Source organism: Mus musculus, chromosome 15 (genome assembly GCF_000001635.26).
Source record: "Mus musculus strain C57BL/6J chromosome 15, GRCm38.p6 C57BL/6J".
Lineage (NCBI taxonomy): Eukaryota > Metazoa > Chordata > Mammalia > Rodentia > Muridae > Mus > Mus musculus.
In genome coordinates this window covers 68,196,226-68,223,973 of record NC_000081.6, presented here as the reverse complement: position 1 = coordinate 68,223,973, position 27,748 = coordinate 68,196,226, and the positions used below count along the sequence as shown (strand labels likewise).

General features: G+C 45.8%; 1 protein-coding gene across 12 annotated transcripts in view; it reads left to right on the top strand.

Annotated features, from left to right (window-relative positions):
* Positions 1-27,748, top strand: part of Zfat (zinc finger and AT hook domain containing) — a 175,209-nt gene that overhangs the window by 34,949 nt on the left and 112,512 nt on the right. For 10 of the 12 annotated variants that reach the window (XR_003951402.1, NR_152182.1, XR_001781548.2 and 7 more), the window contains exon 3: positions 11,130-11,381. Coding sequence is in view for 6 of the 12 variants with exons in the window: in XM_006521125.3 (XP_006521188.2) it covers positions 11,130-11,381 (252 nt within the window). In the remaining 6 variants the exon portion in view is untranslated. The remainder of the gene's footprint in view (positions 1-11,129; positions 11,382-27,748) is intronic. The other 2 variants (XM_006521124.4, NM_198644.2) reach the window with 1 other exon arrangement.

The following is a 27,748-nucleotide window of genomic DNA, read 5'->3' as shown; positions in this document are numbered from 1 at the left end:
AGCTACAGCAGGCACCATGGATTAGAGAAGCCATCTAGGCACAGTAATTAGGTCCCCACAGACGAGAAGGAAAACATGTAGTGCAAAAGGGACAGCTGCAAGAGGGACAGCTGCAAACAAGACTTAGACAAATGCCCCCACAAACCCCTTTATGCATGATGAGGGGCAGCACCAGTCTGCCGAGCAGAAGCCCAGGCTGGGTGGCAAATGTCCCATTGAGGGGTTCATTAGCCACTCTCACCATACAGTTGCTCTTTCCTGGGAACGTTCAGAGTGGCATTCAAAACAGTCTGGCTTATTGATCATCTGTCGGACACTGTTAACAAGGAGAGATTCCAGACGGAAAAATGTTTGGTTAATAAGTCCCTCTGGCCGAGGCCTGGGGTGCTGGAGAAATATGTCTGACAGATGATTAAGTTGTTGAGGAGCAAGAAGTATTGCTGTTCATGTTGCATGATGAGAAACTAAGAAACATAAGCCCCTGAAATGGGCGTAGGGGGAGGAGGGATTCCCTTGGGTCAGCATCCACATTGCCCAGTGCCTATGCTGCATCTACCCTCAGAGGCTTGGGACAGATCGTCCCCTCTCCCACAGAAAAGCGACTCAGTGGAAAGTTCTCCACAGTTACTTCTCAACCTGTAGGGACTGGTACTCAGATTTGAATAAAAAGGGGAGGAAAGCTTGCATAGACTGGAAGAGAAACTGCTTCTCCCAAGCCCTGGAAGTCTCAGTTCCCACCCTTTCCCTGCCTGACCCCATCGAGGAGCTACTAGGATGCAGACCATTCACAGAAGTGCTTTCCTGCTTAGAGAGGCATCCCAGCAGGACAGGTTCCAGTTAAGAAACACCTTGCCGGTTTGGGTTGAATAGGCATCAACTCAGGGAAGAGGGTTGTTTGTTCATCGAACTCACCCAGCAGATAGGAGTCAGTGGATTACCATGGCCAGCATGCGAGAGAAGCTTTTGCAAAGGTTTTAGTTCCTTTTCATCAGTGTTGCTTAAGATCTTCTTACTACAGTGAAACGGAGCATGAATCAAACAGAAAACAATTTTATAGTTTCGTTTCTTTTATAAGCAAGAACGGGAAAAATTATGCACTTACAGGGAGGACTGTGTGGGTGTGCTTGTGAGATGTATATTCTGAATTCTGCCATTTCCCTTCTTACCTAACGATGCCATTATACACACAAGACCAGGTCTCCTTCCTCATAGTATGATCTGTCTTTGGCTGTGGCCCTCCACAACTGGTCTCTGATTCCCAACTCCCCCCTTGCTCACCTGAGATCTAGCTGCTACAGAAGCAGCAGTTAGCAGAAGGCAGACGTCAGCCTTCTGCCTGGGATGCTCACTCCTGAAAGATAGCTTTGTCCAGTTCACTCCTGCACATTTCTTGGCCTTCGTCAGTTTGGGTTGACCCAGGAGGACTTGGCATTAGCCATGTGTGGGTTTAAGGCCCCTTCCTCTGGGCTCTAAAACTCCACTCTGAGTCTCAGAGCAATGTCCCCGGCCGGCCATGTGTTAACTATGCCCGGGCTACTCTCTTTCCCTTCTCCCAAAGATGCCTTTGGGCCATTCCCCAGCACAGGGTCTGGTACACAGTGAATCCTCTTACTCAAGTGCCATTGAATGTGTTGGCATTTGAAGTTGTCATCTTTTGTTTTCTTGATGTTGGCTTTGCTGCCTCACCTTTCTCTTACAGGATCTGTTCCATCCCACCTATCAGTACCCAGGAAGCATCATTAGTGACCAACAGAATATAAATTAAAATTATACATAGTTTTAATTTTTTATTATCAAATTAGAGAAAACTTTTAAAGATATACTGGTATTCTTCATTGTTTTAAGTATGGAAAAATAGAAGCTTCTAGATCCTGGTATAATGTTAATGGGCAGTCTATCTCACAGAGCATTCTGATAGACCTGTTAAAATTCTAAATGAGTACACTCTCTCTTTGCCAGAGCAGAGCCTGCATAAATACACAATATATAGTGTTCATGGTGCATTGTTTAAAAGTTGGAGAGAAGAGATATGCTGTCAAGAAAAGTTAAGTGAATTATGTATTTTCTATAGAAAAATACCACAGACATAAAAAAAAAAAAACAGAAAAATGCTACTTATCCATTAGTACATGCCTGAAGCTTGCTAAGCTGAGCATGTGTGAGGCTTTCTCTGTCTTTATAGTCACTGTAGTGTTTCCTATGGTTTTGTCTCTTTTATGCATTTTAAGTTTTCTATGACTTATTTTTTAGATGGCTAATTCTATTTTAACTTACTTTTTTTTTTTTTTTTTTGAGATAACACTGACATCAAATTTTACCATGTCAACAGCCTTGGAGCATACATTTCCATGACTTTAACCACGGTCAAAATATGTATGTTTTTACAATTACCCAGTTCTAAAACATTCTCATCACTGTAAAGCCAAATCAAACTAACACTTGCACCCCTAAGCAGCCAGTTTTCCCTTTCCTTTGATGTCCTGGCACTCACTGACTGATGGATGTGTCCTGGTGAATGTCTACACTCTGTATGCTTCATATGAACAGGAGTCATAAGGCGTGGCCTTCTGTGTCTGGCTCCATTCACTTAGTGTCCTGGTTTCAGGATTTACCTATGTGCTAGCATGTGACAGGTCATTCCTTTTCATGAATGAATGACATTTCAGTGCACGGACATACTATACTTTTATCCATTGGTTCATCATTAATGACAATTTAGCTTCTTTGAGCTTCTTGGCTATAGTGAATAATGCTTCTATGAACATTGATGCACAGATTTCACATGCATATGTGGTTTCATTTATGTATGTACCTAGGAATGGAATGGCTGCGTTACATAATTCTATGTTTAATGTTTTTGAATGGGTGCGTGTTTGTGTGTGTGTGTGTGTGTGTGTGTGTGTGTGTGTGTGTGTGTGGTATTTGTCTCTGTGTGTCTACCAGGATGTTATGTATTCCTCTGTCACTCTCTGTTATATTGTTCTGGGACAGGTCTCTCATTTATTGTGAGCTCAGCATTTTGATTGACTAGATGGTCAGCAAACTCTCAGGACCCACCTGTCTCCGCCTTCCATACATATGCAGCATAGTGAGAGGTTAGCAACAATAACATTATACAGAACAATTAAGATGATAGTCTACAATAAAATTGTCAGCATGGCTAATCTTGCACTTTCCGGCCATTAGTAAGTAGAATAAAGATTGCTTGAGCATAAGTGCTGTGATCCTTGGGTAGTTACTCTCATGACCAAGGTCACCATGGAAGGACTAGCAGGCAGGTAGCACATGCAGTGTACCTATGGTGAATGAAGAGCGGATACCTCGAGATTTCATCATGCTCTGGACTCACTTAGCTCTGGTATTTGGATTAAAGTTGGTCCTGGATAGTGGTGACCCTGAAAAGAGCAACCTTGTTATTATGCTGAGGAGGGCCAGCAGCACAGGACGGCAGAGAGTCACCACCTCGCTGGTTTCCCTGTCACTTCCCTCTTTGATGCAATTGACTTTTGACTAAATTCTTCTCTAGTACATTTTGTCCTTTTGTGTTTAATAGATTGCTTGTATAGTTTAATTTTAAAAGGTATTCCTTAAAACTTTAATTAAAACCCCCTTCTTACAATGAGAAAATTTCTTCCAGTCTTTTATTAGGACCCCCACGTCCTTCTGTTTCTCTGTGAACGTCTGAAGCTTGTCCAGGCTTAGCTTCTCTCTAAGGCTGGCACCCAGGTTTAACCTTCACAATTCATTTTAACTTGAGAGATACTTGAAATGGTTTAATTAAAATTTTAGCTGAGTAGTAATTGATTTATTGCTTTTCTCTCCCTTTATAACATGAAGGCTCCTAAGCCCTCTGCTTTATTTGATAGCCCTGTAATCTTTCCTGTTCACCAAGGATGTGGTCTGCAAAATGACCTTTCACTCCCTCCCTCTTGCAAATTAAGTCTCTGGCAGTGCTCCAAGCTGTGATCCAGAAGACAAAATAGCCAAATGGATCAAACATCAAGCTCGTTCTCCTTGGTGTGTGTGTATATGTGTGTGTGTGTGTGTGTGTGTGTGTGTGTGTGTGTGTGTGTGAGACTGTGATATGCAGTGCTTGGCTGTGTTGGTCCTATATGCATGGAGAGCTGGGTCATTGTTTACTGAAGAAGTTATGGGTCTTCCAAGAGCAGCATTTCATCTCCTAGCCCTTTGCAGACCCCTCAAGGGGAATGTATTCTTTTCCTTTTCATCTTTCCCTTCCTTTCCACTTCTGTGTTCACCACCCATTGACCCTGGGGCTGCTTTGTGCTTGGCTGCTATGCTAGATGCTGAGGGGTCCCAAGTGCTCTGCCTGTGAGCTGTTCCTCTCTGGTGGATGACAGGTACGTAAGAGGTACTGTGAATACAGTGGCTGCGTGCTTTGGAGGTGCTAAGTCTGGCCTGGAGATTATATGCTCTGGCTTGAGGGTAAAAGGAGGCTTCCTAGGGAAATTGATGTCAAAAATGTTAGACCTGTTATTGAATTAGAAAAGAAAAAAAACTTAAAAAAAAAGGGAAGGAAAGAAGATGACTGGTCCTGAGTTTGGCGCAAGGTAAATGTAAAAAAAAGAAAGAAAGAAAGAAAGGAAGAAAGGAAGAAAGAAAGGAAGGAAGGAAGGAAGGAAGGAAGGAAGGAAGGAAGGAAGGAAGGAAGGAAGGAAGGAAGGAAGGACATGACTGGTCCCAGGTTTCAGCAACAAATAAGTGAAAACAATAAATAAAAAGGGAAGGACATGACTGCTGCTAGGTGTGGTGGAGGAGGTTTATTATAGATAAAAGGGATACAACAGCCAGAGGCAGACTGTCTGGGAGAGTCCAGAGTGGTCATGACCCCGAGCCTTGTGAGGAGAAGGGGGAGGGAGAGAGGGGAACCAGGTACAAAAGCCAGGAGACCCAAAAGTACAAAGAGAGCAGGTAACCAAAATGGTTGGATTGTATAGGGAATAACATTCTAGCCCCTGGCCTGAAAAAGTTTAGGGTAGGTGGTAGGGTATATCAGCCAGGAGAACCCTGCAAAAAAAATAAGCTAGGGTCTGAGGGATGCAGGGGGAATCTGATGGCCAGTGCCTGCTTTGATATGTTAATTAAACACCTTAGCCATTTGTCCCAGCTTTGAAACCTGTTTAATGTTTTCTCTTCTGGATATTTGTTACAGATAAAGCCATTATCAATGATGTATGAGCATATTGCTCTGACATTGTTATGAAGTTCACTGACTAAGTCATTTCTGTTCAAACCCTACCTCTGCTGCTGCCTAGCCCTGTGACTTTGGGTCATGCTAACTAATCTTTGCAAGCCTCAATGTGGTTTTTTTGTTTGTTTTGTTTTTTAACCTATAAATATATTTATTTTGCTTTATATGTGTGTATGTGTCTGTGTTTATGTGTGTGTATGTGTGTATGTGTGCCTGCATGTATATCTGTGCATCACATGTGTGCTGGTACCAACAGACACCAGAAAAGGACATCACATTCCATAGAACTAGAGTCACAAGTTGTTGTGAGCCACCCGATGTGGGTGCCAGGAAACACACTTGCGTTCTCTGTAAGAGTTGCAAATATTCTTAACGACCGACCGAGCCATCTGTCTATCATGTTTCTGTTTTCTTGACTGTGTAGTTGGGATAGTGCTGCCGAGGTCCCATCCCTGGGGAGTAAATGAAGGAGAGCCTGTGCAGGGCTCAGCACGGTGTCTGTGGTGTATGCACAGCAGCATGAGTCACCATGGCTGTCCTTTCCACAGTACGTCTGATGAAGCTGCAGGGCGGAAACAGCTTTGGCCTTTGCCTTCTGATGCCTTAGCTGTGAGGTAGAACAGGACGCAGTCTCTTCCCACAGAGGAGTATGGCATTGTGCAGAAACCTGAAAGGCTCCTTCTCTCCAGGTTCTGATAAATAATTCATTGTCTCCCCTATTGCTTCCTAGGCTTTGGAAATAAATGTCAGGGAGATTGACTGTCAGGGCTCCCGCAATGCTAGTCTTTCCAGATTTTCCAGTATCTGGAGCTATACTGACTAGAGACCAAGCTGCCATCTAAGAGCACTGGGTGGCCATGATAAAGTCAGTGTGACCTTAATTCCACTTTGCTTTCTTGGGGTGTGAGCTATTTTAAAAGACGAAATCAAGGAAGTACATCCATTGAGTCAGAGTGAACAGGGATGCAGGCACATCTAAGAGCTACGTTATTTAATGATAGCCTGGTTGGAAAGGTAGTTCATTGTTTTTTGTTAATTTGAGATAGGATTTCCTTGTGTAGTCTTGGCTCTCCTAGAACTAGCTCTACAGACCAGCTTGGCCTCAGACCCACAGAGATCTACGTGCTAACTGCTGAGGTTAAAGGCAGTGCCACCTCCACCTGTAGTACTTTCTTAACTAGGATACTGCCACTCAGAATGCTATGGCTATAGGGAAATAGCATACAGTTGCCATCCTGTCAGCCATTTTTGAGTACACTGCCTACTGTTACAGTGGCCACATCTATAACAGGGGCTCTGTATAGTGGAAACTGATCTGTGTGCTGAGGAACTTGAGGTGGAAGGCTTGTATCCAGGACTGCTCAACTCAAAGGAATTTTCTCTGTACTATACACTGGGTCCATCCAGATGTTTACAGCTGACTATCATTAGTCAGCCCTGAGGGGCTTCAGCAGTAAGGTCTTTGGTAGAGAATAAAGACACCCACTTTCCAGCGCTACATGTCCAGCAAATGGTTCTGGAAAAAGTGCCCGAGCATCTCTGGGTCTTTGGTTTGTTTCCTACTGAGTGAATTATGTTTGGTGTACACATCTCACGAAGTTTTTTTGTTTTTGTTTTTTAAACAATAAAATGAGAGACTAGCGGAGAGTCTCATAAACTTGAGTGATGTACAAAGAAAAGGCCTATATTATTATTTTTTTTTATTTTGTTGGGCTGTTTTGTTTTGAAAACTTCCCCTTGATTATTTGTTTCTTTGCCAGGACTTTTGGCCTTGGATTTACAACGGTGATTTTTTTTTTTTTTTTTTTTTTTTTTTTGATAAAGAACGTTGAACTCACGGGCTCAGATACACAATGACTCTGGCCCCTTCTTTTGTTGGAGACTTAAAACACAAGGCACAGCTCCTTCTCCAAAAGCCTCACTGGCTATTGTCACCTGGTGATCCTTTGCTTCTTACCTGCTGACACCTCTCCACTTCTGTTTTAAGAACCAGCAAGACCAGGAATTAAAAGGCAGCTCAAGCTTCAGGGTTTGTAGAAGGAGGAGGAGAGGAAAAGGACATAGGGAACTGTAGTTGAGACCACATTCAATGTACTAGTGGGTGTGACAGTCTAGTGAGTTCATGGCTGGTCCTGCCTCACTAGCTGTTGGCAGCATCCAAGAGAAGGAGTTAAGATTTGGATGGGGCCACCTTCTAGGATGTGCATTAGGGTCTGATCTGCAGGGAAAGAAATGGACTTGGTGCAGGGGCCGGATGGGAAGACAGGGATATATATGCATGTTCATCAAACTCTGAGCAACTGCACTGGACACTGTAAGGGGAAGCAGAGGACAGAGTGGGTGCCCCCCCCCCCCCCAACCCTGTGTGTGCATGCATGGATGCAGGCATGTGTGTTTGTGTGTATGTGCATGCACACCTGTGTGTGTGTGTGTGTGTGTGTGTTTTGTGCGAAAGGGGAGAAAGCCCAGCATTGAGCTACCTTTTCTAGAGAGACATGACCAATATCTGTGTACCCAGAATAGAATAATGACATACCAGAGACATCCTTTCATCCAGGTCTATCTTGGTGAACCAGTGAGTTTCCTGGGCTCACTTGTAGGAGCACAGAGGAGGGGTTACTTACAGGGGCAAGCATGACCTAAAAACAGCTGCTTTACCAACTTGTCACACTTTGCATGGGTGACAGCCTTCCTATAATTGCATAGATTGAGCCTACCCTTCCTTTAGTCTGTTGCCTTCCATGTACCCTAGCACCTCCTGAGATCTGTGTAGGGTGGAGTGGGCCAGAATCTTAAGAGAGGGTTAATAGCCCTGTCCAGCCTCCCTTCTTTTAGGGATGGTGACAGCCTCAATCTTAGGAGGGTCTGGACAGTGTAACTATTCAAAGCTGCTCCACGTCTGAGAAGACAAAGGGATACATCATGCCTGGTGAACAGTGTTCCCCAGTACCTTGTCTGAGGATGGTGGGGCAGATTTGTTCAGAACAATGGACTGTTCCAGAGCTAGGAGATGATATGGAGACAAAGGACAGGGGCAGGAAGAACCTGGAGCAGAAGGCTAGAACAGAAATGAGTGGACAGAGTCACTGAGGACAGATGACCAGAGCTCAGTGGCAGACCGCGGCAAGGGATTCAGGGAGGAGCAGAGGAGGAACCCAGCCAGGTCTGTTCTGGTTTGACTTGAGGCTGCGTGCTTTTCTTCCCCGCTCCAGCATTCACAGCTCTTCATGAAAATGTGGGTAGTTGACAGCAGCAACTTGTTTTCAGAACTTAAATTATTCCAAGCTCATTTATGAATATTTCATTTTTAGCTAACTAATTGGTTTCGAGGATCTGAATTATGGATGTAGAGGACGGAAGATTAGTTTTGTCGCTGTTGTGTGTGGGAAGCTTTCAGGGCTGATTTTATTTCTTCCTTAAGCACCAGATCCCACACTGCTCATTAGTTCAGTTCATGTGGCTTTGTGGGGTCAGGACACTGGCTGAGGTGCTAAGGGACGTAAGGCATCATCAGGAGGAGGACTCTGCCTGCACAGAGCACCCAGTGTACTGGCAAAGAGACTCACAGACAGTTGGCCCTATTTCTCCTTGTGCTGTGCTCCCACTGTGTGTCACCAGCACATGCCAGCCCAGCGCAGAAGTGCCTGGAAATCCCTGGTCAAAGCATGGGGTTTACACTGAGTCTACCAGTCCTGCAGGTGAGGGCACAGCTCTCCACAAGACACCAGCCCCAGTTGAGCCTTTGAATGGCTAGCTGCAGTTTGGTGGACTGTTGTGACCTTCCTCATGTTTTACTTGCTAGAGAAACTTACAGAACACAGTAAGAGCCTCCATGTGGGACTGTGGAGGAGACTAGGATGGCTCACAGTGGAGCCTTGGGTTTCTCACCCAGGGCCAGGTTCATCACCTCCTCCTGTCCTTGGTGCCCGATGAGGTCAAGACTCACTCGGGAAGTCACTCTAGCTTTCAGTGCACCCAGCCTCTACTTCAGTCTGGAAGACAATACTGCTCTTGTGTGACCTCTACCCTCCTGAGATTTCCAAGCCCTTTCCCTCCCGTCCATCTGGAGGTCAGAGCTTCTGGGTCATATTTCAAAGTCCCCTTCACATAGCACCTAAGTCAAAGCTTTCAGGCAGTCATAGACATACCTATCAGGAAGGACGTAAGACCTTTAGGTCACCCAGGGCAAAGGCCATACCTCTCCATGGGTGAAATTTGCCTTGACTACATAGTTGCATGCTCAGAGCATTCAGAGAGCAGCTTCTGTCTGCGCAATAGGGCTTTGCTAGCCATGGGGTTAGGGCTGGGCCACAGACTTCAGTGTCACGTGCAGCTGGTGGGTGTGAGGTGGGTCTTTTATAGATTCTGCTAATGCTGCTTCTTGGATGTTAATTGCTGTTCCTTCAGGTTGCACAGGCTGCTGTAAAGAATAATAATAAGAAGTTTGCAAGACATTGACATAAAGGCTTTGTTCTTATTCCATTACTGGATTCCTTCCTTGAACCTTCAGTTGCCTGGTCCTTCTCAAACACAGTCTCTGTCCTTGGTGGGAATTAGGGCTGGCAAGGGGACCAAAGGGCTTTGGGATGTTGGCTGCTTTCTTTGTCCTGTCTCTTAGTTTGTCTTCATGTCTGTATTCACTGTGTCTTCCCATTTCAACCCACCCCACATGCCTTACGTGAGATGGATTGAAGTCTGAAATGGTCCAGACTACCTAGGCTGTAGCCTGGATCCTCAGGCAGTGCTGACCTGCGGTTGGCATTGTATCTCTGCAGAGGCTCTGCCCTACAGGGTGCTCCCTTCCCAGGAAGTTTCCTGTCCCATTCCAGTGTGCAGTGTCCCTGAATGCTTGAGGTCTGTTGCATTGGCTAGAGTGCCACAGTCATGCAGCTCTGCCCTGCAGATTGCTCCCATCTCCCTCCCTGCTTCGTGGGCTTGGGTGACTCCCTTAATTAAAGGGTTCCACAAGTTGAATAAAGTGGCTGGTGTTTCCTTTTGCAAGCCTCATCTTTATTGAGAGCAGGAAGAGTCCTCATTCCACAACCAAGCCTTCACGTAAGATGGTGCCAAACCCTAGACCCCTCAACCCTGAAGGGTTGTCCAGTGACAGCTCTAGCATTGGGGGTGTCATTAGTCTGAGGCCACACCCCTTCTTGGACTATCTCAGAGTCTTTCCCCAGCATATTGCATCCATAGAACTGTATGAGTCCCAGTTCACATGATTGCATGTGCAGTTCTACCCACTCCCTGCTTCATTCCATCGTCAGTCTGTAGATGAGTGTCTTCATGATGCGCACTAGTGGACAAGACTGCTTTGTAACATGGCTTGGAACTCACTCTGAAGCAGTTCTGATCATGCTATTTAAAAATCGCCAGGTCACTAGGCAACTTGAAAAATATTTTATTATCTTTCGCCCTATAATTTGTGGCTTTACATTATAATATTTTTTCCTCCTCTTTGCCAGGACAATTTGAGTCTTTGACATAATCAGAATAGTTGTGTAACTCATTAGGAGTGTGTTCCTCTCAGCAGTCCCTGAAACCCTTCTGCAAAGGAAGCTTGAAGCACGTTCTGAGCTCTGGGTTCACGTGGAAGCAGGGATTAATAAGGGACAGGATTTGTGTACTTCCAGCCACAATATGAACTTGTACCCCTTCCAGCTTTATTGAAGGAGTACATGCAAAGGTTTTGTCCAGTTGATAGTCTTGAAGCAGGATATTGCAAAATCAATTACCATTAGTAGATAGATACATTGACATTAACATTAAAGATGCTTGCAGCTGGTAATTTGGGGAACTGCTTCAGACCTCTTATTTTAATAAAACACATGACCATTCCTACACAAAGAAGCTAAGTGTAACTGTCCTGCTTTGTCCCCGCATGTGACTGCCTCCTGCCCTGTTGTTTCTTTTACAGAGTTTTTGGTTATGAAGAGAAAGAGAGGGAGGCCTAAGGGTTCCACAAAGAAGCCCAGCACTGAAGAGGAGGTGGTAGAAAACCTCGTGAGCCCCAGTGAGGACGGTCCCCTGGCTACAGAGGAAGGGAGCAGACTGGCCCCCAGCAGCTTGGAGTGTAGCAAGTGCTGCCGGAAGTTCTCCAACACACGCCAGCTGCGCAAGCACATCTGCATCATTGTGCTGAATCTGGGTGAGGAGGATGGAGATGCAGGTTAGTGGGTGAGGAGGATGGAGGTGCAGGTTAGTGGGTGAGGAGGATGGAGATGCAGGTTAGTGGGTGAGGAGGATGGAGATGCAGGTTAGTGGGTGAGGAGGAGGGAGATGCAGGTTAGTGGGTGAGGAGGAGGGAGATGCAGGTTAGTGGGTGAGGAGGATGGAGATGCAGGTTAGTGGGTGAGGAGGATGGAGATGCAGGTTAGTGGGTGAGGAGGATGGAGATGCAGGTTAGTGGGTGAGGAGGATGGAGATGCAGGTTAGTGGGTGAGGAGGAGGGAGATGCAGGTTAGTGGGTGAGGAGGATGGAGATGCAGGTTAGTGGGTGAGGAGGATGGAGATGCAGGTTAGTGGGTGAGGAAGAGGGAGATGCAGGTTAGTGGGTGAGGAGGAGGGAGATGCAGGTTAGTGGGTGAGGAGGAGGGAGATGCAGGTTAGTGGGTGAGGAGGAGGGAGATGCAGGTTAGCGCTGCATGCCAGGTTTTTATCACGAGCGGTGACAGCTAATACCTGCTTTCAGGCTTGTTGCTTGGGAGTGAGTGCTGTGTGCTTGATCGGGTCTCTCCTTCTGGTTCACTGGCTTCTTACTGAGCTTAGAGTAGTCCTTGAGGTGAAGATGTTATGCAGTAGGTCAGACCCATGGCATGCTGGTGAGGGAGGAGATGTGGGGATTATAGCAGTGGTAAAACTCTTGTCTCTACCTTGGTGAGTTCATGTGTTGGGAGACTGGGGAGCTTGAAGCAAAGTGTGGGCGGGCAGAAGGGCGGTCATCAAGAACATTCATTCTAATGTGAGCACAGTGGACCTGGACAATCCTGAGTGTGAGGAAAGGTGATATCTCAGTGGAAAGACAGAGCATAGAGAAGCACGCTGATTGGTCATTGATGACTGAAGACTAGACTGCTAGACGGTACCGGCTGTTCTTGGAGATAAAACAGCATGGGCTTCCTTTGGCTATGTTCCTGGCTAGACTTCAACTCTGAAGCAAATAAAGTGAGGCTGAGAGTGGCCCCAAGCATGACACGGAGTGGGTATTCCATGGCACATTTGCAGAGGGCCTTTTGGAAGGAGTTGCAGAGCTACACCAAGGGCACCTGCTGTGGGCCTGGGGTTGTTTGATGCTCGGGCTCTTTTCTGTCTTCAAGGTGGGCTGTGCTGTGCTGTGCAAAGTGTGCTATGGGGAGGCCCAGCATGTGTCACGTCTGACTCTGCCCCAGCTTTGCTATCCTGCTGCAGCTTCAGTTCCGTCATCGATAACTCAGGAATAAAAACTGTTCTTTCGTGTGAGTGCTTTGAGTATTAAGCGAGACAGGAGTTCTGTGGAGCTTAGCATAGCAATCGCCGTGTCAGAAGACCCAGTGTACATTAGTGCTGTTAGCTGTTCTTTCCATCTCGTTCTAGCACGTTTGTCCTTCTGTGTTCTGAGGACAGCACACTTCGACACTGAAGAGCAAAGAAATCTGCTTTTGTCTGTTAGGTAACAAGAGGACCTGGCCTTTGACCCCAGGCCACTCTCTTGAATTGCTGTTTTGAAATGTTTTGTACTGTAAATGTCTCCCACTGATGTAGTAAGATGCTTGGCACGCAAAATCTCAGCACAGATAGGATGGATTATTAAATAATTCATCAATTTATACTAACAGGTGTTCAGGTGGGTGGCCGAGGCTCATTGCCTGCACCTGTGGCAGCTGATTAAAACATCTTTCCAATTCCCTGAAGAGCTCCCGAGATGATCCTGTGGCTCTTGCCACTTTGTGTGCTTAACAGAACCCTGACACAGCAGTGGACTGGCTGCTGTCCCTCAGTGTGAGATGTCAGTGTTTAGGCGGGAGGGAGGCGTCTGTATCTTGACTTGGAACCTAAATTCATTTGGAAGGTTTTAGGGAGAAGTTGCTTAGGGTAAGGTCATACCACCTCTGAAGCTGAAACTTAGACAGCCCTGGCTCTGTAATTCACTGATGTGGGTTACGGGCATTGCTGTTCTCTCTCTGTGTTTCTTCTCCATCTCCCCGGTGTCTTGTCTTTTTTACATACTATGTGCAGACACATACATATGCACAAACACCTACAGCTCCTCTCTTCTTTTCTGCACCCTACCTAATGCTTGTTACGCCTTCAGCAGCTCTGGCCAAGGCAGCCTTTCTGGTTTCTGCTGGTCCTTCGAGAACTAGTTCTCTGCCGTGAGTGCCGGTGGCCGTGGCTCCACATCTTTGTCCTGCCATGCCCCCAACTTTTCTGAAGATGCTTGGGATCAGGGCTTTCAGTCTTTTGCCATACTGAGTTCTCCTTTCTGCCTCCCAGACCTAGGTCTGATTTTGGGGCACAGTAATAAGTCCTTATATAGCTGGCCTAGAACCTATCTCTATTTTGACACCTTGTTATGTGGTACTGTGGCATCTTCAGTCCCCATATTCCAGTGTTGAGAAGCCAGGGCACAGTCAGTGACAACTTGTGTTACTATTTTTCTTGTGGATTATAAACAACTTAGTACAATGTCTTTATGTATGTGTCTGTGCATGTGTTTAAATTCTTGACGGTAGGTCTGCCTAGTCAAAAATTCGTTAGTACATTTCTCCATAGAAAACTCATACCAACTTATGGCCAGTAAAGGTCTAGGAACAGCATTGGATGTTTTAACTTTTGGGGTGTGTGTGTGTGTGTGTGTGTGTGTTTGTGTGTTCATGTGTATACAGATAGGCATGGGAAGGTGAAGAGATCCTCAGTTATTGACCTTCAGTGTCTGTCAACTAGCCAGGATCTCTCAGTGGCTTTGAGCTCTGTATTAGCCAAGCTACTCTAGAATCACAGACTGTATGGAATGATTTTACAGTGGCTACCCGTGAACAGAAAGTCCAAGAATCTGGTAGTTGCTCAGTCCCACTAGGCTGGGTGTTTCAGCTGGTCTGCTGTATACACTGGAATCCTGAAGTAGATGCCAGTGCCAGTGAAGAAATGAATGTGCTAGCCAGGTGAGGGAAGGCAGGCAAAGAGCAACAACTTCCTTCTTCCATGCCCTTATATAGGCTTCCAGCCGAGGGTGTGGTCCAGATTAAAGGCATGTCTTCCCACTTCAAGATCCAGGTCAAAGGCTTATGTCTTCCTACCTCAAAGATCAGGGATAGAAGTAGATTTATCCACTTCAGACCAAGTAGAAAATCTCTCACAGGCCTGCCCTCCATTTCTGAATTATAGTTTATTCAAGATATAGTCAAGTTGGCAACCAAGAGTAGGCATCACAAGCTCACTTTGTCAGCTGGCTATGCTGCCTGGCCAGAGAAGCCCAGGGCTCTGCCTGTCTTTGCCGTCCATTACTGACATTCTAAGAGTGCTGCCTTGCTTGTGTTTTGAAAAAGCTTCTTACTGTGGAGTCTGGGGTGAACGCTGATCCTCGTTCCTGCAAGGTAAGCACGATACTGACTGTGCTGGCTCCCTCGTCCTGTGGTTTCCTTTTTACAACACAGGAAATCCCGAGAAGGCAAATATAACTGACTCTATGAGTACAGGTAATATGCCTGTGACACTGCCCAGGAGGAAAGACCTTACTCCACCCTTGGCCCAATACATCTTGTCAGGACTCTTCTGAGATCTCCTTGCAGTTTACAGTCTAGCAGATACACTTTTAGAGTTTTAAAAATTTTATTCCTGTTTATATGTGACTGTGTACCTGGTGTGTGTGTGTGTGTGTGTGTGTGTGTATCCCTGTGTCTGTGAATACTTGCCACATGTATGTGGGTGCCCATTGGAGACAGAAGAGGTCATGGGATCTTCTGCAGCTGGGGTGACAGGTAGTTGTGAGCTGTCGCACATGGGCACTGGGAACTGATGTCGTGTTCTGGAAGAAGTGTATGCTTGTAACCGCTGAGCCATATCTTTACAACTTTTTATTGTTTTGAGAATTTCATACATGAGTATATGATATTTGCATCATTTTTACACTTCCTTCTCTCTTTTTCAACTCTTCCCTCACCTCTGTCTTGGGGCTCATGCCCTCATCTTGTATAATTATTATTGTTATATACATGTACACGTGGTATTTGTGTTTGTGTGTGTGTGTGTGTGTGTGTGTGTATGTATATATATGTGTGTGTGTGTGTATATATATATATATATATATACATATATATATATACCCATATATACATATATATAGGTTTGGGGCTGACCACTTGAGACTGGATAAGCTATTTGGAGGTCTCTGGAGAAAGTTGATTTTCCCCCTCTAAATGTTTCCTAACTGCCTATAGCTCTTCACTTAGGAGTGAGGCTTGGAACATTTCCACCATCCTCTTGGCTCGTCACCTGGTATGGTAATTATGAATGTTGTTTTAGGCAACCGTAGTTTTGAGATTTCACAGGTGCGGCATGTCTATCATGTCTAAAAGATACTGCTTGCAGCAGGCATCCTGGTCCTTTGCCTCTTCCCATCCCTTATTTCGTCCCCATCTTCTATAGTTGTACTGTAGATATGTAACTGAGGGTGAGCACCTCAAGGTCACTTGTTCTTTGCATTTTTGATCAGTTGTACATCTCAATAGCAGCCTCCAACTGCTGCAAAATGAAGCTTCTTTGATGAGGGGTGAGAGCTACACTTTCCCATGGATATAAAAACAAGTGTATAGAATATAGCAAGAAGATATATTGATTTAGGGACATGGTCGTAGTGGTTTCTCCTTTAGGGTCTGTAAGCTCTCAAGCAAGGGATAAGTAGCCAGGTGTACAGTATCAGGCATTCCCTCTTATCGAATGGCCTTAAGTCTAATCCATTTGCCTACAAAATTAATGATGGTTGTTTTTTAATAGCTGAATACTATTCCATTGTGCAGATGTATCATATTTTTAAAATGTATTCTTCAGTTGAGGGGTATCTTAGATTGTCTCCACTTTCTGGATATTACGAATAAGGCTGCTATGAACATACTGGAGCACATATCCTTGTGGGATGGTGAGACATCTTTTGGGTATATGTTCAGGAATGGTATAGCTGGGTTTTGAGGTAGAACTATTTCCAGTTTTCTGAGAAACTGCCAAATTGGTTTCGAATGTGGTTGTACAAGTTTGTACTCCCACCAGCAATGGAGGAGTGTTCCCCTTGTTCCACATCCTCTACACCATATGCTATTACATGAGTTTTTGGTCTTAGCCATTCCGACAGGTGTAAGATGGAATCTCAGAGTTGTTTTGGTTTGTATTTCCCTGATGACTAAATACTTTGAACATTTATTTAAGTGTTTCTCAGCCACCTGAGATTTTCCTCTGTTGACAATTCTCTGTTTAGCTTTGTACCCCATTTTTAAATTGAGTTATTTTGGTTGTTGTTGTCTCAAGTTCTTTATAAATTTTGGATATTAGCTCTCTGTCAGATGTAGGGTTTGTGAAAATCCTTTCCCAATCTGTAGGCTGCCATTTTGTTCTATTGACAGTGTTCTGTCCTGTGTGTGCGTGTGTGTATAAGTATGTTAAGTAAGCTTATAAAACAGTATGTTTCCAGGTATACATTTTAAAACTGTATTTTTTTCACTATCAAACAATCTGTTTCCCAGTACCTCTTCTATTGCCAGGGTGATTCTCAGTGTTCCGTGAGTGTCTCATTTAGTTGTCAACCTCAAGAGAAAGACATAGTAGGTGGTATGCCTTAGGAGAGAAGATTGCTCAATGTGATGATAGTTCTGACTGGCCTGGAGATAGCTATGTAGACCAGGGTAGCCTTGAATTCAAAGAGATCTGTTTTTTTTTTTCCATTTTTTATTGGGTATTTAGCTCATTTACATTTCCTATGTGATACCAAAAGTCCCCCATAGCCACCCACCCCCACTCCCCTACCCACCCACTCCCCCTTTTTGGCCTTGGCGTTCCCCTGTACTGGGGCATATAAAGTTTGCATGTCCAATGGGCCTCTCTTTCCAGTGATGGCCGACTAGGCCATCTTTTGATACATATGCAGCTAGAGTCAAGAGCTCCAGGGTACTGGTTAGTTCATATTGTTGTTCGAGATCTGTTTTTTGTAAGCCTCTGTACTGCTGGAATTAAAGGAATGTATCACTACTACTTCCATTTTGAAAAATATTGACAGCCTGTATATGATACTTGTGACTGTTTTGCTAGGTGTCACAACCCCAAACAATTAGCAAATGTCAACTGTTGTCATTTTTAAAAGCCATATGACATTTTTGCATAGTTCTATAGTCCCGGGGCATTAGTACTGTTTTTTGTTTGTTTGTTTTTGTTTCTTTGCTTGTTTTTGAGACAGGGTTTCTCTGTATAGCCTTGCCTGTCCTGGAACTCACTTTGTAGAACCAGGCTGGCCTCGAACTCAGAAATCTGCCTGCCTCTGCCTCCCAAGTGCTGGGATTAAAGGCGTGTGCCACCACCACCAGGCTAGTACTGTTTTAATGTAGTATTTAACATGCAGTTTTATCATTAGTCTTTGCATGTTATTTTGACTTCGGTACAGGCCTCATCACATGGTTTGGGGGTGAAGAAGGACCGCTTTACATTTCAGCACATGTGGCTGTTGTCAGAATGACCTGCCACCTCAGGTCTCCCTGCTCCCTTCCAGCTGAGACTGTGTCCACCTTGCCTTTGTCCTCTTGGCCTCCACTGAGTCAGTAGTTATCCTGCTGTTCTCATGCAAAGCAGGCTTTAAAACTTTCAATCTGTGGCCACTCATGAGGAATGGATTCTCTATGTACATGGCTAGGTTATTGGCTATTTGTGTTCGTAGATGGCTGGGGTAGTCCTCATTCATATGATTAACTCACTCTGCATCTGGACTGTCCTATGTACTTAAATTATTTCCCACAGTTTATCATTTACTCTCTAATGTCTTTTGCATTTCTTTTCTACTCTTTTTTATACTAGCGTAGACAACTGTCATCATGTCCTCCAATGATGAAAATATACTTCTGTATATTTTTGTTTCTGGTGTGCTTTCATTCAGTCTACATATTTTAAAGTTATAATTTGGAAATTGTATTTCTCCATAACTTGAGAAGTAAGGACACACACACACACACACACAAAACCAATACATTAATGTAAAGAAATTCTTAATAAATATTATTTAGTTAATGAATTATTTAAAAATATAAGGTCTACAGAGAAGATAGGGTCTTGCAATTCAAAGTCTAAAAACCCCTTAAAATTAAACATTGTGCTTTGGAGTTGCAAAGACAGTGCAAAACGGCCCCATGTCCCCACCCCTCACACAGAGCCAAGGAGTATCAAGATTCCCAGTGTGCCCTGTGGTTCAGTCACTTGTTGCCTGTATAGATTTGTCAGCCATATTGCCAGCAGGTGGCAGAGTTGCCCTGTTCCCTCAAAGCTCACCTGTTGCTGCTCTTTTACCCACATTGGTCTCCCAACACTTGCCCACTGATCTAGTCTCCAAATCTGTGATTTTGTCATTCTGAGAATGCTGTGTAAACTGAACAACACAGTATGTGTTTCTGTAAGATTGGTTAAAAAAGAACTGGGCATTTAAGCTCCTTTTCTAATTTAGTCCCTGAGGAATTTAAGTCTAGCCAAGGTGTTTATCCAGTGTCCCCGTTGGGGGGAGGTAAGGAGCAAGATCTGCTCTTTCAGGCTGTGTCCTGAGCTACCACATTCCTGCCTTAGAAATCCCTGTTATCTCTGCCTTAGGGGGACAGAGCACACTCTTTCCCCAGGCCTCTGGCAGGGAGGGTTTCCTGTACCTTAGTAAGAAATCAAAGTTCCTCTGCAAGCTTCGTACTGTTGGCAGTACATTCTGTGATAATTAGGCAGTGACTGTAGCAAGGCAGGCAGGCACCGTCCTCCTCACAGGATTATCAGTATACATAGTAATAAGCCCCGTGGAAAACATCCTCATCCGTCACTGATCCCCGTGGCCTAAAAGGTCTTCAATTTCACAGATACCTAACGGGAAGGTAGAGCCTCGTTGTTTTCCCCACCTCTGGTCTGGGTGGACGCCTCTCAAGTCTGTAGAAGTGCCCTTATGCCCAGCTGCCTCGGGCTGAGCTCAACATACTGCACGGTGCTCCCTAGGCTACCAAGCACAACATTACAATCGGAAAATAGTCACATAATTCTTCCAGCACATGCACTGTAAAGAGCACTTCAGTGACATTTCAGAAATTGACCTTGACTCCAGAGCTTGTTAAAACAATTAGATGAAAGCAAAATAAGTGTTTTCTCTCTCTCCTCTGAACCCTGGCAAGTTAAAATAACATTTAGAATATGTATCCAACATTTATTTATTTTATTCTGCATTTCAATAGTAAGAGGAACTGGGAAAAGAGTTTTTTCCCCTGTTGTGATGAGGAACAGCTGGTGTTTTTGAAAAACATTTTTCAGCCTGCAGAAATCAATATGTGAAGCTTGTGAAAGTGGCTTCTGAGCCCCCAAAGTTTCCTATTACTGGGGTCATTCCCTGAAAAGAGAACTGTGAAACTCCCCACTGCTCTTGTTAAACATTCCTATGGAAGAACACACAGTAGTTTCCAGGTCTTCTTGAAGACACACTGTGTTCTCCTGGAGTTTTCGACTGTACTTCCTTCAGCTCTGTGCCTTATGACACAGTTGCTTGTGACAGTTGCTGGACACTTGATGAGGATAGTTCTGAGTTGCATTTGAGAGTCTGCAGGTGGCCTTCTGACCAGCACACATTTCTCCTTGGGAAAGTGAGTGATGGCTCTGTTTCTTTTTGCTGCCTTTTCGTTGCTTTTTTTTTCCCCCTCCTAACAACTCAGGGAACATTAGGAAAAGATAGCAGACTAGGACACCCCAAGACTGTCCTCAGCACAAAGGAGATCTGTTTGCCCAGAGGAACAAAGGACAGAGAATAAGAGACAAAGGCAGGAGATGGAAGAAGAGGGAGAAGGGGACAAGACCAGGGGAGAGAAGGAAGGAGTATTTGTCTTAGAGGACAAAGGACTGCCTCTGGATAGAGGATACTGATGTGGCCCATAGGCAAACGGCAGTTTATAAACGTAAAAGGGAGCCCCTGAGTTAGGATGAGGTGTTTAATTTTAACTGGGCATGCTAATTAGGTGAGCCAAAGGGGCTTTTGATTACTTCAGTACTCTGAGAGCTGGACCTTGGTAGTTAGCCTCAGGAGGAAGAAGGGGCCAAAGAAGGGAACAGGCTTTGGGAATCCAATCTAATAGTTTTTAGCAAGGCAAAGAGAATGAGGGAGAAGGGCAAAGCCTGCCAGAGCCCTGTTTGTCATGCTTGGACTGCCTAGAGTTCCTCCGGGAAGAGACACCAGTAGGCATCCGACTGAGCTCAGCCTTGGGCACCATGTAGTAAGGATGTGTGTTGTATGTCAGACTTTTTCCTATACAGACACAACACACACACACCAACTCACCCTAGATAGGGAGACCAAAGTTTGGATACCAACAAAGTCCAACTTGGTGAACCAGTAAGTTTTATTCCGGTTACTTATAGGAGCAGAAATGACTCAAAGCCAGAGCTGCACCACCAAAGCCCACCTCATAAAAGTAGAAAACCTGGAGCACACTGTACAGCCTGCAGGCCGCTCAGCGGGTTGGAGAGTCCTTTCCAGGTGGCTCAGGTGGTCTAGACCTCTTCCAGGCAGCTGGCTGGTTTCTGCTGCAGCATGTGGGCTTGACTAAGACTCTTCTGGGTGAACCCTTGTCTTGGCTTGTCTGAGAGTGACTCTCAGCAGGCTGGAAGGGTGGGTGTGGGCTCTTGAATCTGGATAATTGTAGGGACTTCCTGAAGCAGTTTGAGATGTTTCTTTCTGTCTTAGGGAGCTTCTCTGATGGATGAAATATTTTGATCCGAGAGCTCGCTGCTACATAGTGCTGTGGCCCTGCATGGTTCTTTCCCCTGGGATTCAGTTGCTGCAGCCCTCCTGCCTTCCCGCTCTACCTGCCTAGTCTTCTCTAATGCCCTTCTCTTCTGCTCATCACAGAACTGTGCCAGATTCTGCCCATAGGCATAGGGCATGGCTCAGGCCACTCCACCTGAGTGGAGCTCTGCTGACCTGTCCTTTAGCAACTTCTGGATTTTTGACCTATGACTGCCCCTGGACCCCTGGTCTTTTGTCATGTCCATGTAGAGGTTATGTTGGCTTTACACCAGTCACTGTCTGATTCTGCTTCTGGACCTAAGAACCTGTCCAGAGTGTGCAGAGCATAGAGTGCTCTGTGCTTCTTGCTCAAGTGTCTCCCATGTCCAACCATCCCCACCACTGATGTGCCTGGCCTGTCTTACCATGGTCTGGGACTGGACTATTTGTCACAGTCCACTTCCTCTTTGCATTTCTTGCTAGAAAGTGTTCCCTAGATTATTTCAGTGTTTGCCTCCTGCAAAGTCTTCTTGGCCCCCTTAGCCAGCTATTTTGTACTTTTCTGACTGTGAGTACAGTGCCTACAGCAGAGGCAGTGCCGGGGAGGGAGAGGGTCTGTGGATGCACAGGCTTCTGATTCTTTATACAGCCTTCCCATTCATTCTTGGTGTTGCCTGGAGAAGGAGGGAATTGAACACCTAGAGCTGTGAACCTGTGGGAAGCTATAGGGTATTTAGGGAAGCTTCCATGGGCCTGGAAGATTAGACAGGGAAGGTTTCCATTTGCCTACTTCCAGAGGTGATGGAGGCCTGAACTTCTCACTCTTAGTGCAATTCCACAAATGTAGGTGGAGGGATTAGAAAGCCTGGCACTGCTGTCTTCTCGTGCCCAACTGAGCAAGCCACTAGGCAAGGCACTATATGTCTGCCTCCTTCTACCACTGGATGCTGGGGCAAGTGTCTTCTCCTCCCTTGGGTTAAGAAATGGAGGGTCTTCTAGACTTGAGAAATGTCTTAAGTCTGGGTGGAGAGTGCATGTGGAAGTGAAGAGTTGGGTCTCGATCTCTGAAACTCCCAGGATCCAGCTCTTGCTATAAGGGTCACAGTCTTTAGGAGGCAGTGTCCTGCACTGTGGATCTTGACTCTTTTGCCTGCCTTTGGAACAAAGGATGCTTAGGCACCTTTTCAAGGATCTAGGATACCCACTAAATCCTGCCCCAGAAGATTTTGAACCACTACTTTAGGAAGGAAGGCTCTGCCCATATCTTGGAGGCAACTGGAAGCTGCATGCTCTTAGGACTATGCAGTAGAGGCCTGCTGGAACATGACAGAGGCAGTGGCAGCAAATAGATGGTCGTGTTGCTGCCTGGTTTCAGGGGGCTGCTTGCTCTATTCCAGTGTGAGAGGCCAGGGCTGGGGTGCCTGTAGTGCTGCTCTTGCCACTGGGCTTTACTGAGCTGAGATGCAAGTGTATATAAACTGAGGCTTTCAGCACCAGATTTATAAATGGAGAACGTAGCCAACCACTCCAGAGTGTGCTTGAGGGGAAGGTTTTTATTGTAGCCAAGGAGAGGCAAAGGGAGGGCTGAGGGGGAGGAAGGAGGAGGAGGAGGGAGAGGAGGAGGAGGAAGGGAGGGAGGGCACTCATGGCAGAATAGCAGAGTTATATGGGAATGAGAATCTGAGAGAGAACAGCAGTGAGCTGGAGAATTTTAGGGTAGGGGACAGGGGGAGCCACAGGTACTCGTGATACTGAGTGAGCCTGAAGGCCAGCATGCACTTTGGTATATTAATGGGACCAAAGACAACCTTTGGTCCCTTCTGACAGTGTTGAGGAAATGGCTCCTTTGGGAGAAGGGAATGGGGCCCCGGAATGAGGGCCAGGACAATTTCCTTTGGACCCGACACAAGCAACGGTTACTTATTGTAAGCCTTGTCCAGAGGACTGCTCTGTGTCCCTGTGGAAGTCTCTCTGACCTGCGAGGAATAGATGATCCAGGGTTGGCAGCCCTTCACCAAATTACCTAGGCTTCCAAGATGTTGAGGAAGTCTGCTGTAGCTCAGTGCTAAGTGAGCCTTGGCAGCACACACTTTCTTTGCTCTGTTATGAGCTTATGGTAGATTTTGGGGATCATCCTTGAGTTAGACACATCCAATCCTTTGGGCAGCTGAGTGTCTGGGGAGCAGGACAGAGATGCAGATACATGAAATACAATGGAGGAGTGAAGCATATGTGGAGGGCAGAGCCATACTGCCAATGGGGCATCTTAGGGGTTTCCTGCAGGAGTAGTTTGTGGGGTGTGAGTTTCTGCCATCTCTAGCATGCTGTGGGGGTACGGGGGGAGTGTAAAAGGTCTGTAGGCATTTGCTGCTCGATGGTGTGTGCCAAACCTGGAGGTGAAGCAGGAACATCAGTGAGTATACAGTGTTGGGAGGGGCAGGCTACATGGATGCTTCTGCCAGTCCTGGTCTCTTCTTCCTTGAAATCTTTTCATGGGAGCTGTTAGAAGTTAGGCTCACCTGTCTTTCCCTCAGCACAAGAGCGACAGGGAGCTGTGAGAAGGCCGGAGGGAAGAGGGAAGGGATGATGCACACTCAGCAGGTTAGAGAGTTGTTGTGGAGCTGGGAGGTTTCCTAAACTGCTGTACTAGCACAGAGGAACAAATCGGTGGCGGAGGCCCAGAGTATAATCCCTTATCAGTCTGCTACTGTTCTAGGCCTTCCATCAATGTGGCTGATAATGTTTGACTCTCTTGAGCATTCTGAGATTTAATTAGTTCTGGGGCAATTTAGAATAGGTGCTTTAGAACGTTAGTGCAGTACTAATATTTCAGCAATGCACAGAAACTAATGTCTACAAACTCCGGTGCACCGGTCGGGAAGACATGCTCATGCAGAACATTCTGTGACTTTCTGTGGGGCGTGAAGGAAAATGGGGGTTCACATCCCACTCAGTGTGTGTGCAGAACTGGGGACAAGGAGCCCAGTGGCAGAGGAGGGGTGGTAAGCAAAGAGCTGGAAGACCTCAGCACAAAGGGAACACACTGAGGAGGTGCCGCAGCTCAGCACTCTTCCGTATCAGTTACCACAGCGCTGTGACAGAGCTCCTGATGGAGCTGAAGGTAGGAAGGGCTTTGCTTTCAGTCTGAAAGGTTCAGTCTGTTATGGCATCATGGTGAACTGCTGGCTCACATCTGGGTGGATCAGGATGCCGAGTGATCAGAGCTGCTGCTCAGCCTTCTTCAATGCAGAATAACTACTACAGTTTCTTTTGTGTGGGTATATGCATGCTTATAGTTAAAGGGGTAAGCAGAACGGGAGCTTTTGAACCCCAGCTATGACCTAGAATCATCAAGGGCCTGCTGTCTGTATCTCTGGTACTTGATGACTAAATGCTGTTCACAAAGCAGAGGTCCTTGCTATAAAGTTCTCAGAGTATTGGACACTCGGGGAAGTCTGCAACACTTCCGGCACGTGCTAGTGATAGTGGGTAGGACATGCTGGAGGTCTGCAAGGGTGGTGTGGAGCTGCCCTGTGGCTGAAGATCTGGTTCTGAAGTGTGGAGATGGAAGTGATACTTGAAGGCTTGAGAAGGTGTGAGAAGCATGGGAGAGGGACATAGGGTTAGTTCAGTTACAGAGGAACCAGCAACCACACAGTAGGTACAAGGATCCCGTGTCTGAACTATATGATTCAGTGGTTAAGATTGATAGAAGGGAACCCACTTTAAAGATGCTGATGGAGGAAGACGGGAGAGTGACTATGTTGTTGTTAGCTTGGGAGCTTGAGCTGACAGGGGCAAAGCTGCCGATCTCAGATAACTGGGGTGATAAATAGGTTTGGTTGAAAAAATAAGTTAATTTTGGTAGAGGATGGAGTTTGGTCAACTGAACATGTGCAAGAGAATGTCACCTTTCAGTGTTCAGCCAGCATACAGGGCTTCAACATCAATATCCTTAGTTGCTTGGGGTAAAAAGATGGCCCAGGGGAGGGAAGGAAGCCAAAGAACTGGACAACTAGGGCAGCTTCTTGAGGACCTGGGATCACCAGAGGTGTATAGCAATAATGCTTGCCTTTATGGAGAGGTAGTTGGGTAAACAGTGCAGAATGTAGCTGGAGGCTCAGAGAAATGAGGCTGGTGTAGAGGAGATACTGGGGTCATGTTACCCTAATAGGTAAAGGGCTAGGGTTGGGAGATCTTAGAGCTCCATGGGTTGTGTTGTGGAGTATCCACCAGAGGAGAATACCTGGACATGAGGGTTTAAACCAATAGAATGCATTATTATCCTGGCCAGTGACTATGCTGAGTCTTCTAGACCCCAGTATAGCACTGCACCTTTCTTAGGGTGAGCATATAACACATGTTCTGGACTACATACTTCAGCTAAGAGGAACAGTTAGCCAGAAGCAGAGCTATCGCAGACAAGGTTTGTGCATTTAGAGACTTTTCCAGAATTGTGGGTGTTGATGGATAAGGTTTTCATTTTCATTTTGGCAGGTGATGCTATTTACATGCTGAGTTTTATGGCTTCAGTGGTACTTACATCATGAAGTCAGTTGTGCTAAGGCCTGGAACCGTTACAGGTGGGGGCTGAGATGAAGTTACTCAGTGGTCAGTTGGTAGCAAGGAACTCTGGGAATAAAGGTTCACCCTACTCTCTTTTTGCTTTCACCTCTTGCTGGTACCTCCAGTGGCCAGACACAGTTCGAAGCCAGAGGGCTCTGGGGTCATTGTGTGACCCCAATGGGTGAACCATTGGGGATGGGAATTGGGTAAAGAAAAACAGAGGGTGGTCCAGAGGGACCAGTGGGACTGCTAGAGAATCCCAGGGTCCATGGGTCCTTTTCTCCTTATCTACCCTTAAAATGAGAGGCCAGACTTTGCCTCTTACAATGGCTGCCTCTAGCATTCTGTCAGAACACATTACTGCATGCGAGGGTGTTAGGGCCGTGGTGCAGGGGAAGGGTGGGAACATAGTGTGCCAGCATCCAGTAACATCTGCTTCCCTCTCTAAGGTTTGCTTTCTCCTATGCAGTGTCATCACTTTTTAAAATGCTTTCATTTCCAAAGGAAACGGAATATAGAGAATTATGTTAATTTGCCAGGGTTGAAGAGCGACTTTGCACAGATGTCAAGAACTTAAATGTTATAGTTGTCAGAAACTTGGGAGAATGCAAGGCCAGGTAGCAGGGTGAGGCAGGTACACACAGCCCATTTCTACCCGTTTCCTACTCTCAGAGCTGGCCCATAGGGTCATAGCTTTCACTAATACAAAGCAAATTAAAGCCCGATGTGATTCCAACGGGGATTCGTTCCAAGATCCTCACTCGATGCCCCAGACCTTCCTTGCCACTGAGTCCTGCCCATGCTGTAGTTCTGTACTTGTGTTTTATAAACTGGCGGTGTGATGCAGAGGGAAGAAGTACCTTGGTGGGCTGGCAAAGGTGTTCCCCTGAGTGATAGGCTATCCACTGGCCTAATATAAAGGAGATTTATTGGTGGGAAGGGAAGGGGACCTGGGGAAGGGGTGGAGGCAGAGAAAACGGGACAGAGAAGGACAGAAAGAGAGAGAAGAGAGGAACAAAGAGAGAAAGAGAAGAAGCTGGCCTGGCAAGGAGTGTTCTTATAAGCCTGGCTCCTGGCTTGTACCTGGTGGCCAGAGACAGAAGCTGTGGCTCGGTAACTGTTGGGCGGAGCCTATAGGAATTGCTAACAGTACTGATCACAGTTATAATGATGTGTTTTCCTGAATATATATGCCTATAAGTGTTGATCTGAAATCTGGCACAGGAAGATTAGTAATGACCACTACTAATAAACAGATCATGATCATGATAAGATTGCAATAAAAGTGGCCTAAAATTCTTAATTGTTTACTTCTAGAATTTTCAGACTTTGTTTGACCATGCATAATTGAAACCAATTGAGGTTGGGGTGGCTGAGTTCCAGCCCAGACCTGAGCTGGACTTGCAATGCAGCAGACATGTCTGTCCTGAGAACTTCACATGTGTGCTTGCTTCAGCCTGTGACAAGGCACTGTGCGTGTTCTGTCATGCATCTCCCAGTGACTCATTCTGCAGATGCTGCTCTTAGATGCAGTGAGTTCTGAATGGCTGCAGTGGAAAGGCAGAATAGGCTCTCAGCTATGATGTCCTTGGCACAGTACCTGCTGATCTCTGCCATGTCTTCTCAAAGCTGACTTTCATATCTAGTGACCTTTGGCCAGCTACATGGTACATCCCAATCCAGCAGTTTGACACTGTTACCAGAGTCCTTCAAAAGTGCTCAGAGGAAATAGCTGCAGAGACCAAGGACAGGTGTGCGAGACGTGAGAGGGTGGTGGTGGAACCAACCCCTTCTTTCCACCTTACTTGGCATGTCTGAATTGATTGATGACACTGAAATTGCCTGAACAGGTCACTTTAAAAATTGTTTGAAAGTCATCATCCCAGTGTCTTGACAAACAAAGCTGGAGTCACACAGTACTGAGGTATGATACAGTATTTGATGGACAAGGGGACTTTGGCTAAGGACCTTGTTCTTTGAAAGCACAGATTTTTAAAAGCCTTAGA